The 16562-nt window shown below is 53.1% G+C and overlaps 1 protein-coding gene across 1 annotated transcript in view; it reads right to left on the bottom strand.

Moving 5' to 3' along the window:
* The window catches only part of CCDC40 (coiled-coil domain 40 molecular ruler complex subunit), a gene marked incomplete at both ends in the record, with an annotated part of 45390 nt that overhangs the window by 22308 nt on the left and 6520 nt on the right, over positions 1-16562 (bottom strand). Inside the window, 7 exons of the mRNA XM_080714153.1 lie at positions 3422-3543; positions 5552-5674; positions 6545-6702; positions 11416-11635; positions 11710-11793; positions 12632-12807; positions 15708-15849. Coding sequence (XP_080570279.1) covers positions 3422-3543; positions 5552-5674; positions 6545-6702; positions 11416-11635; positions 11710-11793; positions 12632-12807; positions 15708-15849 — 1025 coding nt within the window. The remainder of the gene's footprint in view (positions 1-3421; positions 3544-5551; positions 5675-6544; positions 6703-11415; positions 11636-11709; positions 11794-12631; positions 12808-15707; positions 15850-16562) is intronic.

The following is a 16562-nucleotide window of genomic DNA, read 5'->3' as shown; positions in this document are numbered from 1 at the left end:
TTAACTCCAGAAATCTGCATTTGTGCACAGCCAGCACCCCACGGATGATGCCAAAGCCTGACACCGGGGCTGCAGTGACCCCTGGTGCCCGTGGTGGCGCACGCTTGTCATCCCAGCATTCTGGAGGCTGAGACAGGAGGATTGCGGTTCATGGACAGCCTCAGCTACTACTTAGTGTGACCCTGTTTCAAAATAAAGAATCAAGCTGGGCGTGGTGGCGCACGCTTGTAATCCTAGCGGTTGGGAGGCTGAGACAGGAGGATCGCACGGGTTCGAAGCCAGCCTCAGCTACTTAGTGAGACCCTGTTTCCAAATAAAATATAAAATGGGTCTGGGAGTATAGCCCGGAAGTTGAAAGCCTCTGGGTTCCACCCCCCAGTACCACCAAAATAAATAAATAAATAAATAAATAAATAAATATAAAATAAATAAAGAATCAAAAATAGGGCTGGGGTGTAGCTCGGAGGTAGAATGCCCATGGGTTCCATCCCCAGTACTGGGGGAAAAAAAAAAAAAAACAGCCTCAGGTACCTGTTCTCAAAAGGATTTCTTTCAAATAAGTTTCCATGGTTACATCTTGAGCATCAGCTGGGCGGGGTCCTGCTGGTTCCAGAGATGCTTTCAAGAGTCTTTCTTCTTGTTTTTGTGTAAAGTACTTAACTTCAGTGGCCTTTATCGCTTCAGTAACCACACCTTCCTCGGCCACATTTTTACACACCTCTTCTAGCCTAAGTGCAATTTTTTTTCTTTTTCTTTTTTTTTTTCTTTCTTCTTCTTCTTCTTTTTTTTTTTTTTTTTTTTTTTTTTTGTACTGCGGATGGAACCCAGGGGCATTCTACCTCCGAGCTCCACCCCCAGCCCTATTTTTTATTCTTTAGTTTGAAACCGGGTCTCACTGAGTTGCTGAGGGCCTAAGCAGCCGAGGCTGGCCGCGAACCGCTATCCTCGGGTCTCAGCCTCCCGAGTGCTGGGATGACGAGCGTGCCCGCCATGCCCGGCCCAAAAGCTTTTGAACAACAGCACCACGGTTGTCACGGCGTAGGCCCCACTTTTCAGCACCCGTTTCTGCTTTGGCCAGCTCTTTGGTTGCTGTGGTCAGTACCACATGGGGGCGCACACCTGCAATCCTGGTATTCGGGAGGCTGAGACAGGAGGATCGAAGCAGGTTCGAAGACAGCCTCAGCTACTTAGCTAGGCCCTCTGCAGGATCGTGGTTCGCAGCCAGCCTCGGCTACTTAGGGAGGCCCTCCGCACTTCGTGAGATCCTGTTTCAAAATAAAATAGGAGCCGGGCGTGGTGGTGCACGCTTGTAATCCCCGCGCTTGGGAGGCAGAGACAGGAGGATCGCGCAGATTTGAGGCCAGCTGTGCGCGTTGGCTTAGGAAACCCTGTTTCCAAAATGAAAATGTAAAAAATAGGTCTGGGAGTGTAGCCCGGAGGTAGAAGGGCTTCCAGGAACCCCAGTACCACCAAAAACAAAACAAAAGAAAACAAAATAAAATAGGAGCCGGGCGTGTTGGCGCACGTTTGTGATCCCGGCATTCGGGAGGCTGAGACAGGAGGATCGCAGTTCACAGACCAACTCAGCTACTTAGTGAGGCCCTTTGCAACTCAGTGAGACCCTGTTTCAAAAATAAAGAATAAAAAATAGGGCTGGGGGTGTAGCTCAGAAGTAGAATGCCCATGGGTTCCATCCCCAGTATCACACACACAAAAATTAAATTAAATTAAATTAAATAGAGCATGTAATCCTGGTACTTGGGAGGTTGATACAGGAGGATTGCAGGTTCGAGGCCAGCCTCAGCAACTTAGTGAGGACCTCAGCAACTTCATGAGATCCTATTTCAAAATAAATCAGGGCTGGGAGTATAGCCTGGAGGTAGAAGACCCTGCATTCAATCCACAAAAACAAAATGTAAAACAGAAAGGGTGTGGCCAGGCAAGGGGCGCCGGTTGGTGGAGAGGACACGGTTGGTGGAGAGGACACGGTAGAGTCCTGGAAGTGCTCCAGGACTTGCCCAGGAGCGTGTCCCAGAGGTGTCTTTTCCCCGGCAGCAAGGGCTCGGCCGTCAGCCGTGGAGAGCCAGGTGGCGCTGGGATCCTGAGAACCTGGTCCTGGACCTTACATGAGGTCCACAGGTGTCTGGCCTGTGTAATTAAGCTACCAGGGAGAAGGTACCAGCATAAGGCCGGACGCGGCTGCCCACGTGAGGCCTGGCCACGGCCTCTTTTGTCCTGGGTTGCGGACATGGTTGGACTTGGCTAGCAACAGCAGCGAGGGCAGAGAGAGCGAGCCCAGGCCCAGCCCCAGCTGGCTCTGCCTGTAATGCCAGGCCTGGTGGCCACGCTTGTCATCCCAGCACTCGGGAGGCTGAGACCGGAGGGTCGCGGACAGCCTCAGCTACTTAGTGAGGCCCTCTGCAACTCAGTGAGACCGCGTTTCAAAATAAAGAATAAAATAATAGGGCTGGGGGATGTGGCTTGGAGGTAGAATGTTCCTAGATTCAATCCCAAGTACCACAATAAACAAACAAACAAGCAAAGAAATAAATAAAAGGAAAGGAAAGTTTGCGGCAGGATTTTCCTGGGCGACCCCACAATGTCTCCTTTGGCTTTTTGTAGCTGAGCAGAAGGAGCCCCTCAGGGTTCAGGTCAAAACGCTTTTTTTTTTTTTTTTTTTTGGTGGTACTGGGGTTCCTGGAAGCCCGTCTATCTCCGGGCTACACTCCCAGACCTATTTTATTTTTGGTCTCCTAAGCCCGCGTGGCTGGCTTTGAACCTGCGCGATCCTCCTGTCTCCGCCTCCCAAGCGCGGGGATGACGAGCGTGCGCCACCACGCCCGGCCCTTTTTTTTTTTTTTAGGCATCACACATGCTTCTCCTTTGTCTTTCTAAATCACGGGAGGGAGAGGAAGAAGTATCTCCTATTTGCACAGCCAGCGCCAAGCGCACCTTAGGGAAGGGCAGACGCAAGTATGAGCACCTGCTGCATGCGCTGAGGCGCGGGAGCTGGCGAGCCTCAGTCGGAGCCCGCGCCAGCCCCAGACCCGGGCTGTCACTGCCGGGGTCCAAATCCAGGGCCCCCATTAGCCGAGTGGTTTGGGGGACCATTGCGGTGCCCCTGTCCAATTTACAGCCCCAGCCCCACCCTCCCCTGCTGGATGTGACGGGCCCTGGATTTTCCTCCCCCTTCCCTGGGAATTGAAAACAGAGGATTCTTCTGGAAAGGACCCCTCAGGCTGAGCAAAGGACCAGAGGATGAGGTTTCGGTGGTGATAACGCAGATCAAAGGGACACTTTTATCCCCCAAAGAAAACTCCCCTCTCTCTTTCCCTCTCCTTAATCCTGCCAGGAAATCCCAGGTGGCTTTGGGGCTGCGGGGCTGCAGGTGCGCCCTTTGTCCCTGGGCGTGCCCGGCTACCTGAGTGCCTCCTGGATGGCCCGGTGCGCCTCGTCGCGGTGCTTCATGCCCACCAGGCTGGTGGCCCACTGCTGCAGGATGCGTTTCTTCTCCATGTTGATGGTGTCGATCTCTGTGCAGGCCTGCAGCCGGGAGACGCCGGGGAGCCGCTGCCCGCGCCCGCCCCTCTCCCCTGGCTCACCCTGACTTTTCTTTAATCTCCTCCCTTCCTTCCTTCCTCTCTTTCCTTCCCTTCCTGTTCTAGGGATTAAGCCCAGGGGCATTTTACTTCTGAGCTATACCCCAGACCTTTTTGTTGTTTTATTTTTGAAACAGGATCCACGGAGGAGGCTGGCTTTGAACCTGTAATCCTCCTGTCTCTGCCTCCAAGTACCAGGATTACTGGCACGGACTGCCCCAGGCCAACCTCTCCTAATTTTTCCTGATCGCACATCAGCACAGTAATAGGAAGCTAATTGTAGCTTCAAAGAAGTCTGGGATTTCCCTTGGAGTTTGGGCCAGGGCCCTTGTGCTCTGTGAGGAGGGGGGGAGGAGAAGATTCCAGGGCACGGGCCTGAGGGTGTAGCTTGGAGGTAGAACGCCCCTGGGCTCACCACCAAAAAAAGAAAAATTACCTGCATGCCTCTGTAACTTTTTTCTTGGTTTGAACGCCCAAGTAGCGTGATGTTTGGGGTGATAAGGGCTTTGCTACCCGATAGGGGTCTGGCAGTCCACAATGGTGTGGAGCCTGCACGGGAGGCCTGGTCCTCTGGCTCCCTCACCTCTGACAGCTGGGTGGGGCCTCCCTGCCTCTCCCACACGTGGTTCACAGCTCCTCAGGGTTCTCCCTGGCCTGCCTGCTGCGGCCCAACCACTGTTGTGAGCTGGGGAGGAAGACTGAACAGACCCTGGGGGAAGCCTGTCGTGGTGGAGTGGGGAGGAGGAGCCCTTCATGCCGCTGCCCCTCCCAGCCCTACAGAAGGCTCATCCCCACAGGGTGCACACAGCCGCACAGCCAGCTCTGAACCCTTGACAGGTGGCCAGGCACTGCCCCAGGAACGGTAAGAGGGGTTGATGGTTTATCTTAAGAGCTTTCATCTCACTCTCTCTTTTTTTTTTGGCAGTACTTAGGGTTGGAACCCAGGGGCATTCTACCTCTGAGCAACACACCCAGCCCTATTATTTATTTATTTATTTATTTATTTATTTACTTATTTATGGTGGTACTGGGGTTCCTGGAAACTCTTCTACCTCCGGGCTACACTCCCAGACCTATTTTATATATTTTTAAATTTGGAAACAGGGTCTCTTAAGCCAGCGCGGCTGGCTTCGAACCTGCACAATCCTCCTGCCTCTGCCTGCCAAGCCCGGGGATTACAAGTGTGCGCCACCACACCTGGCTTTATTCTTTATTTTGAAACAGGGTCTCACTGAGTTGCAGAGGTAGGGCCTCGCTAAGTAGCTGAGGCTGGCCACGAACCGCGATCCTCCTGTCTCAGCCTCCCAAATGCTGGGATGACAAGCGTGCGCCACCACGCCCAGCTCTCTATTTTATTTTTATTTGGAAACAGGGTCTCGCTAAGTTGCTGAGACTGACTTCGAATTTGCCATCCTCCTGTCTCAGCCTCCCGAGTACTGGGATCACAGGCCTGCCGCACCATGCCTGGCTATTCCCCAGGCCTTTTTGTTTTTTATTTGGAAACAGGGTCTCAGTTGCTGAGGGCCTTGCTAAGTTGCTGAGGCTGGCCTCGGATCTGCGATCCCCCTACTGTCTCAAGTGTGTGTCACAAGTCCTGGCAGGTGTCTTTTCTTTATTTCAGCAAGATCTTACTGTCTCTTGCATGCCTTCCCCACGCATGTGAATGCAGAGGGTGACATAGGAATTTAAAGATGGTTGCAGTTGCGGCTTCTACACATCCACTCACCTTGGCTCCTTGTCTGCACACGGAGCAGAGAGGCCACCCACTAACCAGCAGCCAGCAGTGTCTGCAGGGCCCTGCGCACCCAGTGTGCTCAGCGGCCCAGGAGGCGGGCTTTGCACGTAAGCAGCCTGCTGATTGGTGTGGGAGCCGGCAGATCGCAGCCCAGGTGAGCTGTCAGCCTGGGCACTGGCCGGGGGACTTCTGCCACAGGCTGGGGGGCGGGTCTCACCTCGCTCACTGCCTTCCTTAGGATCCGGGTGTCCTCGGCTTGGGCGAGGTACTGAGCCTCAAACAGGGAGATGTTTTCTTCTAGCTGGTGAGTCTGCATGGTGAGCTGGTCCACAAACAGGTCCTGAAATAGGGGAGCAGAGCAGGGACCAGGCCTGAGGACAGCGCCCCACCAGGAGCCCTGACCAGGCCTTCACCGCCCCCAGTAATAGAGCCTTTACACGAGGGATGAGCTGAGCGTCTGTTTGAAAAGTCAGAGGTTCAGTGACAGCTGAGTATGCGTGGATGCCAAGCATGCTGGTAGCACCTGCTTGTAATCCCAGTACTTGGGAGGCGGAGTCAGGAGGATCGCAGGTTTGAAACCAGCCTCAGCAATAGTGAGACTCAGCAACCTAGTGAGGCCTTGTTTAAAAAAAAAAAAAATTAAAAAGAAAAGAAGGCAGGGCGTGGTGGCACACGTTTGTAATCTCAGCATTTGGGAGGCTGAGACAGGAGGATTGTGGATGGCAGACAGCCTTAGCTACTTAGTGAGACCCTTTGCAACTCAGTGAGACCCTGTTTCAAAATAAAGAATTAAAAACTAGGCTGAGAGGGTGTAACTCAGAAGTAGAATGCCCCTGGGTCCCATCCCGAGTACTGAAAAAAAAAAAAAAAAAAAAGGAAAAAGGACTGGGGGTATAGTTCAGAAGTACAATGCCTTGGGTTCAATCCCTAGTACCATACACACATAAAACAAACAAGCTGGGCACGGTGGCGCACGCTTGTAATCCAGCATTTGGGAGGCTGAGACAGGAGGATTGTGGTTCACGGACAGCCTCAGCTACTTAGTGAGGCCCTTTGCAACTCAGTGGGACCCTGCTTCAAAATAAAGAACAAAAAATCGGGCAGGGCGTATAGGTCGGAGGTAGCCCCTGGGTTCCATCCCCAGTACCGCAACACAAAAACAAATAAACAAGCAAACGAAAGACAAAACTCCACGGAACCTGCAGAGTACCTGCTTTTTCTTCTCGAGCTCTGCGTGCACCCGTTCCACCTCGGCTTTCTTCACGACCTGCTTCATCACGCAGATGTCGTCGCGCACATCCTGGTCGATGTTTTGCATGTAGAAGAGGTGCAGGGACAAGCTCTCCAGCTCCTTCTGCAGGGCCGCCACTGCGGGGGAGGCGCTGTCAGCATGGGTGGGGCAGCAGCCGCACTCCCTCCTCCCCGCCGGCTAGGGCTGCACTGAGCTAGGGACTAAGCGGGCCGTAGGGTCAAAGGATTGACAGCGGGATCAGAGAGACAGGAAAGAGACAGAAGCACATGTAACCCATGTCCACAAATTGGTCCCACCTCCCGCCTACCACATGTTAGAATGTTAGAGACCCTCCCTGGCCACGGATGGGCGGCCGGCACGGATTCTCTCCAGTTGAAAGTGAGCCAGGGCCGGGCGTGGTGGGCGCGCTTGTAATCCCCACTCTTGGGAGGCGGAGACAGAGGATCGCACAGGTTCAAAGCCAGTCTCGCTGGCTTAAGAGACCCTGTTTCCAAATAAAAATATAAAATAGGTCTGGGAGTGTAGACCGGAGGTGGAAGGGTTTCCAGGAACCCCAGTACCACCAAAAAAAAAAAAAAAAAAAAAAGTGAGCCAGGAGGTGCCGGGAGTGGGGCTGCACGCTTGTAACCCCAGCATTCGGGAGGCTGAGACAGGAGGATCTTGGTTCATGGACAGCCTCAGATAGTGAGGCCTTCTGCAACTTAGTGAGACCTTGTTTCAAAATAAAGAATAAAAAATTAGTTCTGGGGTTGTAGCTCAGAGGTAGAATGTCCTTGGGTTCCATCCCCAGTACTGCAAAAAAAAGGGGTGAACCAAGAGGTGCCGGTGTGGTGGTGCACACTTGTAATCCCAGCATTCGGGAGGTCGAGACTGGAAGATCTCAGTTCAAGGACAGCCTCAGCTACTTAGTGAAACTCAGATTCAAAATAAAAACAGGGCTGGGAGTGTCTCTTAGAGCTAGAATGCGCCTGGGTTCCATCCCCAGTACACACACACACACACACACACACACACACACACACACACACACACAGTGAGCCAGTGAAGGTACAGTCGGAGCCCTCCTGGAAGCACCCAGGGAACAAAGTGCAGGCTGAGCGCCCCTCAAGCCCTGCCTGCCGACTGCGGACACGCCGGGGGGCTGAGCCAGGGTTGGCCTCCGAGGGGCAGCACTTGTGGTCCCTTCTCAGAGTCTAATAATGGGTTTTTTATTTCATGCTCCTGGAAGAGACCAAACCCTGAGGTACTGACTCCTTTTAGCCAAATCACATGAGGCTGATGTATAAAGGCAGGAAGCCAATTTCCTCAGGGAGCTGCGCCTCAGTGGGGGGCCTTTCCTCACTGGCATAAAGTGCCACCTGTTCAGGGGACAGGTCCAAACAGGAGGAGGAGTTACAGGTCGGAAGGCAGCTGGGTGAGGGCTGGAAGGGGTCCAGTGCCCTCGAATGACAGAGCTTAAACTTTCTATTTTTTAAATTTTTATTTATTTATTTATTTGTTTGTTTGTTTGTTTATTGCGGCTCTGGGGATGGAACCTAGAGGCATTTGACCTCTGAGCTACACCCCCTGCCCTATTTTTTATTCTTTATTTTGAAACAGGGTCTCACTGAGTTGCGGATGGCCTCACTAAGTATCTGAGGCTGTCCACGAACTGCGATCCTCCGGGTCTCAGCCTCCCGAATGCTGGGATTACAAGCGTGCACCACCATGCCTGACTCTATTATTTATTTATTTATTTATTTATTTATTTATTTATTTATTGCGGGTCTGGGGATGGAACCCAGGGGCATTCGATCTCCGAGCTACACCGCCGCCCTATTCTGTATTTTATTTTATTTTATTTTTTTTGGGGGGTGGTACTGAGGGTGGAACCCAGAAGCTTTCTACCTCCGGGCTATACTCCCAGACCTTTTTTATATTTTATTGGGAAACAGGGTCTCACTAAGTTGCTGAGAGCCTCACTAAGTAGCTGAGGATGGCTTCGAACCTGCGCGATCCTCCTGTCTCAGCCTCCCAAGCGCGGGGATTACAAGCGTGAGCCACCACCCTCGGCTGTATTCTTTATTTTGAAACAGGGTCTCACTAAGTTGCAGAGGGCCTCACTAAGTACCTGAGGCTGTCCGCAAACCTGGATCCTCCTGTCTCAGCCTCCCGAATGCTGGGATGACAAGTGTGCGCCACCACACCCGACTCTATATTTAATTTGGAAACTGGGTCTAAGTTACGGAGGGCCTCCGTAAGTAGCTGAGGCTGTCTGCGAACTGTGATCCTCCTGTCTCAGCCTCCCGCATGCTGGGATTACAGTGTGTGCCAGCTCGCCCAGCGTGGGGCCTGGCTCTCTTCTGTGTCTGCGCTGTTTCTTTCTCACTGGCTTGGTGAATTTGATTCTGGTGCACCTGGTGCAGGTTTCTTATGCTTGGGGTTTGTTGAGCTTCTTGGACCCGCATGGCATTTGTCTGTCTTCTCTTCTCCCCCTTGGGGAGCTCCCCTCGAAGGAAGGGCACAGCACACTGGTTGTCTCCTCCTCTTCTCCTCCATCTGCCTCCTCTTCTTCCTTTTTCTTCTTTCTTTTCCCCAGGAATGAACCCCAGGGTCTCACAAATGCCAGGCAAGAGCTCTCCCACCAAGCGACATGTCTGGCCCCAATACTTGCGCTTTCCCCCTCTTCCTCCCCCTCTTCCTCCTGCTCCTCCTCCTCGTCCTCCTTTTTGACCTCTTTCGCTACTGAGGATTGAACCCAGGGGGCATTCTACCTCTGAGCTACATCCCCTAGCCTTTTTAATTTTTTATTTCGAAACAGGGTCTCACTAGGTTGCTGAGAGTCTCATGAAATTGTGGAGGCCGGGTGTGAACCTGCAACCTTCCTGCCTCAGTCTTGCACATACTGGGCTGGCAGGTGTGCGCCATCAGGCCCCACCAATACCGGTACTTTGGGTAGCGTGTTAAATGTCCTGGACGCTGCTGCTGGCATGGTGTCTGGCCGCTTCGCGATTACCAAGGTGACAACCCCTCTGGTTCGTGTCCTTCTAACACTGTGACTCGTTCCCCGTCCGCTCTTTGTCCAACATGAACGAGGATCGCCATTTCAACAAATGACTAGTCTGACTTATCAAGCTGATTCATTTTTTTAAATTCACCAGCTATTGCTTTTTGTCTTTGTTTCTTCTTCCTCCTTCATTTGACTTATTCGTCCCCTTGTAGTGTCTTGAACAGAATGTTTTGTTCTGGGCCTTGTTTATAAGAATGTGACTGAAACTATGGAATCTGTGGGTTTCACCTGAGCAGTTCTAGCCGGGCCCAGAAACTCTCGTGGACCCCTTTGTCCTTCACTTCCGAGGTCTGCAGGTGCAGTGCTGAACGGCCCGGGTATCCTCTCCCGTAGGTCTCCGTAAGCACTGCTCCTGCCCTGTCCAAATCACGTGAGGTCCACGAAGATGTCTGATCTTTCCAGAAGTCCCCACCTCCCGCAAGCCCCGCGTGCTGCTCCGGCTCCACACTGCCGGCCTTGCCGCAGGTGTTGGGGGGCCGGGGCTGGGGTGCTGCCCTTCTTCAGTGTCGTCCACATTCTGTTACATGCAGGGAGTGCGGCTCTTCAGCTTCCGTGTGGATGACAGGCTATTCCTGTTTTACAGTTTCAGTTTACTTGTAGGGAACTGGGGAGAGGTCCTCAGGCAATGGTTTGAATGTGCCCCCAAAAGTATGTGCTGGACACTCCTTCCCCAAGCCAGCAGTGCTGACAGGTGGCACCTGCAGTCATGCCCCTTGGGGATGGGTTCTTGCCATGTGAAGGGCCTGGAGCTGCCAGATTCCCCTCTCTAGCTCTCTCTGCCTTCTCTTCGCCTTTCTGCACTCAAGAAATGCCACCTCTGCATCTTGGACTCCCAGCCTCCAGCTCTGTGACCCCAGCAGTGTGACCGCGGCATGCAATAGAGAGCAGCTGGCCTCCGAGAGGCCTGGAGGCCCTGCCTGCACTGCTCAGGGCTCAACATGTTTCTTCCTAGGTCGGATAGCTGCGCACATGATTCTGCGTTCTTCCCGATCCTTTTAGGTTATTTCCCTACTGTACTGGTAGCAGAGTTGACAATGAAAGCTGGGGATTTCTGGTCCCACCAAGATCGACAGCGCTGCGGCAAAAGTGTTGCACGTGAGGTCTCCCAGCCCTCCTGTCTCACCTCATGTCCATCAAGCTGCCGTCCACACGCCTGGGCTGCGATCCAGCCGTGGGCTTTCTCCTGATACGGCCTTGATGCTCTTTGAGGGCTCCCCGACACCGTCTCACTGATTTAAACCTGCCCACTCCGTTTTGCGGCCCTCTGGACGGACCTTTGTAGCGCTGGGGCCCCTCCACCCATCTCCCCACTTCTGAAGCTCAGCATCAAGCCTTGTACTCTCCTCAGGACCTGTCTTTTCTGCTTTGCCCAGTTAGCCGCCCTTTGAGATACCGCTGGGCCTAGTGGGGCGCAGTGGCTCATGCTTGTAACGTCAGCAGTTGGGAGGCTGAGGCTGGAGGGTCACAGGTTCAAGACCAGCCTCAGAAACGCAGTGAGACTCTGAGCAGCCTAGTGAGACCCCGTTTGCAAACCAAAAAGAAAAAGGGCTGGGGTGTGTAGCTTGGAGGTAGAATGCCCCTGAGTTCAATCCTTGGTACCAAAAATAAATAAATAAGTAAGTAAGTAAATAAATAAATAAATAAATAAATAAATAAATAAAGCAAGCTACCGATGGGCTTTTCTTTCTGGAAGAGGCAAGGACTCCTTTGGGACGCTGGGGCCCTACGATGGGAAGGGAGGGGCGTGGGACGCGACGGCCCCGCGTGCGGGGCGCCTTACGCTTCTTGCGCTCCTCGCCGGCGGTGGCGCAGGTCTTGTCGTAGAGCGCCCGCACGTCCTGCAGCTCCTCCTCCACCTGCCGCCGCTGGCAGGCGGCGACGGAGTGGCGGTCGTGGCCCTTCTCCAGCTGCATCTGCAGGCGGGCCAGGTGCTGCTGCACCCCGTACAGATTCACACCCAGCTCCTGCCGCTGCGCTTGGCTCTGCTTGTAGGCCACGTCCTAACCAGGAAGAGAGCGCGAGCGTCACGGAGGCCGGTGCCCAGCTGGCGGGGTGGGGCTGGACCTGCACGCACCAGCTCTTGGAGTTCCAGCTTCAGCTTGTCTATCTGCCGGCTGAGGTAGCTTTTCAGGGCGGCCTGGAACCTGACCATCAGGGGCTGAAAGAATGGAAAACCGGAAGCAGTGACCACTGTGTCCTGCGGGGCTGTCAGGTGCCTGCTGCCTGCGGTGACGGGACAGAGATGAAGTCCACACTGGGGGCTCCCGGGACTCTTACTCTGGAAGCCACAAGTTTGAGGCTCCTCACGGCCTCGCCAGGTCACTGCAGAACTGAGTGCCCTTTCTGGCAAAAAGATGGTGAGCTCGCTGGACGTGGCGGCGCACGCTTGTAATCCCAGCATTTGGGAGGCTGAGACAAGAGGATCGCGGTGTGCGGACAGCCTCAGCTACTTAGGCCCTTTGCAACTCAGTGAGACCCTGTTTCAAAATTAAAAAGACTCAGAAGTAGGGCTGGGGAGTGTAGCTTGGAGGTACAATGTCCCTGGGTCCCATCCCCACTACCGGAAAAATAAAAAAAATTAGCCTGTGCCATTTGCTGGGGGTGGGGGGACGGGACACGGAAGTACAGTCGGGCTGGTGCACCCATGGCAGTGGCTCTCGGTGGGGCGATTTGGCCCCACCCCACCTGCAACCTGCTGCACAGCTGGGGGCACTTGGGTGTCATAGGTGGGCGAGGATGCTCTAGCCCGTGGGCGGGCCGGCGATGCTGGAGGTCATCCTGTAAGGCCCAGGTTGTGCTCCCCGCAGAGGACGCTCGGACCTCCCGGGTCAGCGGGGCTGAGGTCAGGAGAAGCACGCATTGGTATGAGAGCCCCTAAGAAGGCTGCCATCGATCGGGAGGCCCAGAGCGCAGACCAGCACGCACGGCACCGGGGACACACCCCGGACTCCTTCACGCGGGGAGGATGACGGCGCGACCCAGGCATGGTTCCTTACGTGGTTTGGGTCCAAAACCACCAGCTGGGACGGCTCGTCCTCGGCCTCGTCGCTCCCCTCCGACTCCACCCTGTCCGCCAGGGCTCCTTCCTCCGTGCTCATCTGCTGGATCCGGTCGAGGAACGCCGGCTGGGCGGCCTCCCGAGAGTGGGCCTCGGGCTGCTCCTGGGGGGCCTCTGGGGAAGGGACAAGCATCCCAGAAGTTCACAGAGCGCTTGAGGCTCGAACCGTGGGGAAGACTCGGCGAAGCCGGCCTCGCCCTTGCAGGCCCCAAGGAAAGAGAAAGCCGTCCAGATTCCCAGGGCCCGAAGCCACTGACGGCCGCTCCCACTGACCGCTCCACGGTCCACAGAATCAATCACACTTGAAGCTGGGCGTGTCGGCACACGCTTGTAATCCCTTTGCTTGGGAGGCTGAGACAGGAGGATTGTAGGTTTGAAGCCAGCCGCAGCTACTTAGCGAGGCCCTACTAAACTGAGCGAGATTCTGTGTCCAAATAAAAAATAAAATAGGGCTGGGAGTGTAGCTCAGAGAGAATGCTCCTGGGTTCAATGCCCACTAACCCCCCCCCCCCATCACATTTTAAAGGTAGAAGAGAGGTACTTTATATTTTATAGTACTGGAGATTGAAGCCAGGGGCATTCTCCCTCTGAGCTACACTCCCAGCCCTTTTTTATTTTTCTTTTGAAACAGGGCCTAACTTGCTGGTGTTAGCCATGGACCTGCAATCTTCCTGTCTCAGCTTCCCAAGAACTGAGATCACAGGTGTGAACCACTGAGCCTGGCTGAGAGCTCACTTTATTTTGTAGACAGTAATAAAGAGAGAGTCAGAGCCGGGCGTGGTGGGCACGCTTGTCATCCCCGCGCTTGGGAGGCGGGGACAGGAGGATCGTGCAGGTTCGAAGCCAGCCACGCTGGCTTAAGAGACCCTGTTTCCAAATAAAAATATAAAAATAGGTCTGGGAGTGTAGCCCGGAGGTAGAAGGGTTTCCAGGAACTCCAGTACCACCAAAATAAATAAATAAATAAATAAATATAAAAAATAAATAAAGAGTGGTTGCTAATGGAGTAAATTTGGGTGCTCTTTTAGTGAGATACAGCTGGTAAGATTTTTTAAAAAAGTAAAATAATTAAAGAAGGCCCTAGTTACAGCTTTTCTTTTCTCTTTAGAGTACTGAGGGTGGAACCCAGGGGCATTCTACCAGTGATCTATACGCCCAGCCTTATTTTTTTATTCTTTAGTTTGAAACATGGTCTCACTAAGTATCTGAGGCTGGCCACAAACCTACGATCCTCCTGTCTCAGCCTCCCAGGTACCGGGATCACAAGCGTGCGCCACCACGCCCGGCTTAATTATGGCGTTTCTATCCACGTGGGGTGGGGACCCCGGCTCCGTTATGTGCTGGGTCAGACACGTGCTGTCCTCATGTCACTGATGAACAGCGTGAGGTTTTAAGGGCTGGATAGTTCATGTGTTCACATCTGATCTGTGTGTTCCTGTGTTCACAATGCAGGGAGCACAGGCCTTTCACGCCAGCGCACATGCACGTGTGAAGGTGCTGTCACAGGGGCCCGGGGTTGGGGCCTCCTGGCTCTGCATTAAGACCCTGCTTTGAGCCGGGCATGGTGGCGCACGCTTGTAATCCCCGCGCTTAGGAGGCTGAGACAGGAGGATCGCACAGGTTCGAAGCCAGCCTCAGCTACTGAGTGAGGCTCTCAGCAACTTAGTGAGGCCCTGTTTCCAAATAAAGTATAGGGCTGGGATGTAGCTCAGTGGCAAAGCGCTCGCCTGGCAAGTGCACCGCCCTGGGTTCGATCCCTAGTCCAAAAAGACAAAAAAAAAAAAAAAAAAAGACCCCTTTTAAAAAAAATAATAAGCAAATAAAGTATAAAATAGGTCTGGGAGTATAGCCTGGAGGTAGAAAAGCCCCTGGGTTCCACCCCCAGTACCACCAAAAAAAAAAAAAAATTAAATAAAAAAGACCCTGCTTTGCCACTGGCTAAGTTACTGAGCGACTCTGGCACTGTCTGTACAGCGGAGGAGGGTTCTTAGCTGGTTGAGTTAGTGAGATCAAAGGCAGAAAAATTCTGTAAGTGCCACCCGGATCTGCTGACATATAGATACACACACACATACAAACAAACATATATATATATATATATATATATATATATATATATATATATATAGTGTGTGTGTGCCTGTGTGTGTATGTGGTTCTAGGGATGAACCCAGGCGTATTCTACCTCTGAGTATACTCCCACTCCTATTTTATTTTTCATTTTGAAACAAAGTCTCACTAAATTGCAGAGGGCCTCACCGTCAAACCTGCGATCCTCCTGTCTCAGCTTTCTGAGTACTGGGATCACAAGTGTGTGCCACCACACCCGGCTTCACTTGTTATTTATTTATTTATTATTCCTTTATTTATTTTTGTGGCACTGGGGATGGAGCCCAGGGGCTTTCTACCTCCGACCTACACCCCCAGCCCTATTTTTGATTCTTTATTTTGAAACAAGGTCTCACTGAGTTGCAAAGGGCCTCGCTAAGTAGCTGAGGCTGTCTGTGAACCCTGATCCTCCTGTCTCAAACTCCCAAATGCTGGGATTACAAGCGTATGCCACCAGGACCAGCATTTTTAATTTTTTTTTTTTTTTTTTTTGGTGGTACTGGGGTTCCTGGAAACCCTTCTACCTCTGGTCTATACTCCCAGACCTATTTTTTTTTTATAGTTTTTATTTGGAAACAGGGCCTCTTAAGCCGGCGCGGCTGGCTTCGAACCTGTGAGATCCTCCTGTCTCCGCCTCCCAAGCGTGGGGATTACAAGCGTGCGCCACCACGCCCGGCTAATTATTTACAAATTAAAATTTTAATAAACTTTTAAATAGGGTCTTGCTAAGTTTCTGAGAGTCTCCCTAATTTGTGGAGGCTGGCCTCAAACCTGCGATCCCCCTGTCTCAGCTTCTGGAGTGCTGGGATCACAGGCATGGCCTCCACGCCCATCTTTACTCATATGACCGCAGGGAACACGGTGACAGGTGCTGAGCGCGGGCTCCGGGAGTGGGTGCTGGGTACCTGGCTCTTGCACAGAGGGCTCCTCGATGCTCAAGGCGAGCTCGTCCTGGCCCAGAGACGCCAGGCTGCTTCCGCGGCTCAGTCTGAGGTGGTGCCGCGTCCCCATAGGGAAGACCTTCTGGGTGTCCTTTTCGAGTTTTGTCTATGGCGAGAAGAGCCAGCGCTGGTCAAGGAGGGCCGATGAGGGCAGGCCGTCGCGCAGTGTGTCTCCCCAAAGACGAGTGGGAGTACGGGCCCTGGGACGCGGCTCTGGTGAGGCCACTTAAGAGGTGGGGCCTAGCGGGGGTGCTTGGGTCCCTAGGGGGCTCACCCTAGGCAGTTCTCATGGGGCTCCCTTTTTTTGGTACTGGAAATTGAGCCCAGGGGCATTCTACGTCTGAGCTATACCCCCAGCCCTTATTTTTATTTATTTATTTATTTTTTGGTGGTACTGGGGTTCCTGGAAGCCCTTCCACCTCCGGGCTACACTCCCGGACCTATTTTTATTTTTTTAAATTTGGAAACAGGGTCTCTTAAGCCAGCGCGGCTGGCTTCGAACCTGCGCGATCCTGCTGTCTCCGCCTCCCAAGCGCAGGGATGACAAGCGTGCGCCACCACGCCTGGCCTATTTTTATTTTTTTGTAGTACTGGGGATCGACCCTGGGGACATTCTACATACAAGCTATACCCCTAGCCCTATATTTTTATTCTTTATTTTGAAACAGGTCTCACTAAGTGGCTGAGGGCCTCACTCAGTAGCTGAGGCTGTCCCTGAACCTACGATCCTCCTGTCTCAGCCTCCCGAGAACTGGGATTACAAGCCTGTGCCACCACGCCCAGTTTCCCTGGCCCTGTTTTTATTAATTATTTTGAAAC

The sequence above is a fragment of the Muscardinus avellanarius genome (assembly GCF_963383645.1).
Source record: "Muscardinus avellanarius genome assembly, chromosome: 16".
In the NCBI taxonomy this organism is placed as follows: Eukaryota; Metazoa; Chordata; class Mammalia; order Rodentia; family Gliridae; genus Muscardinus; species Muscardinus avellanarius.
This window is presented reverse-complemented; position numbering and strand designations above follow the sequence as displayed.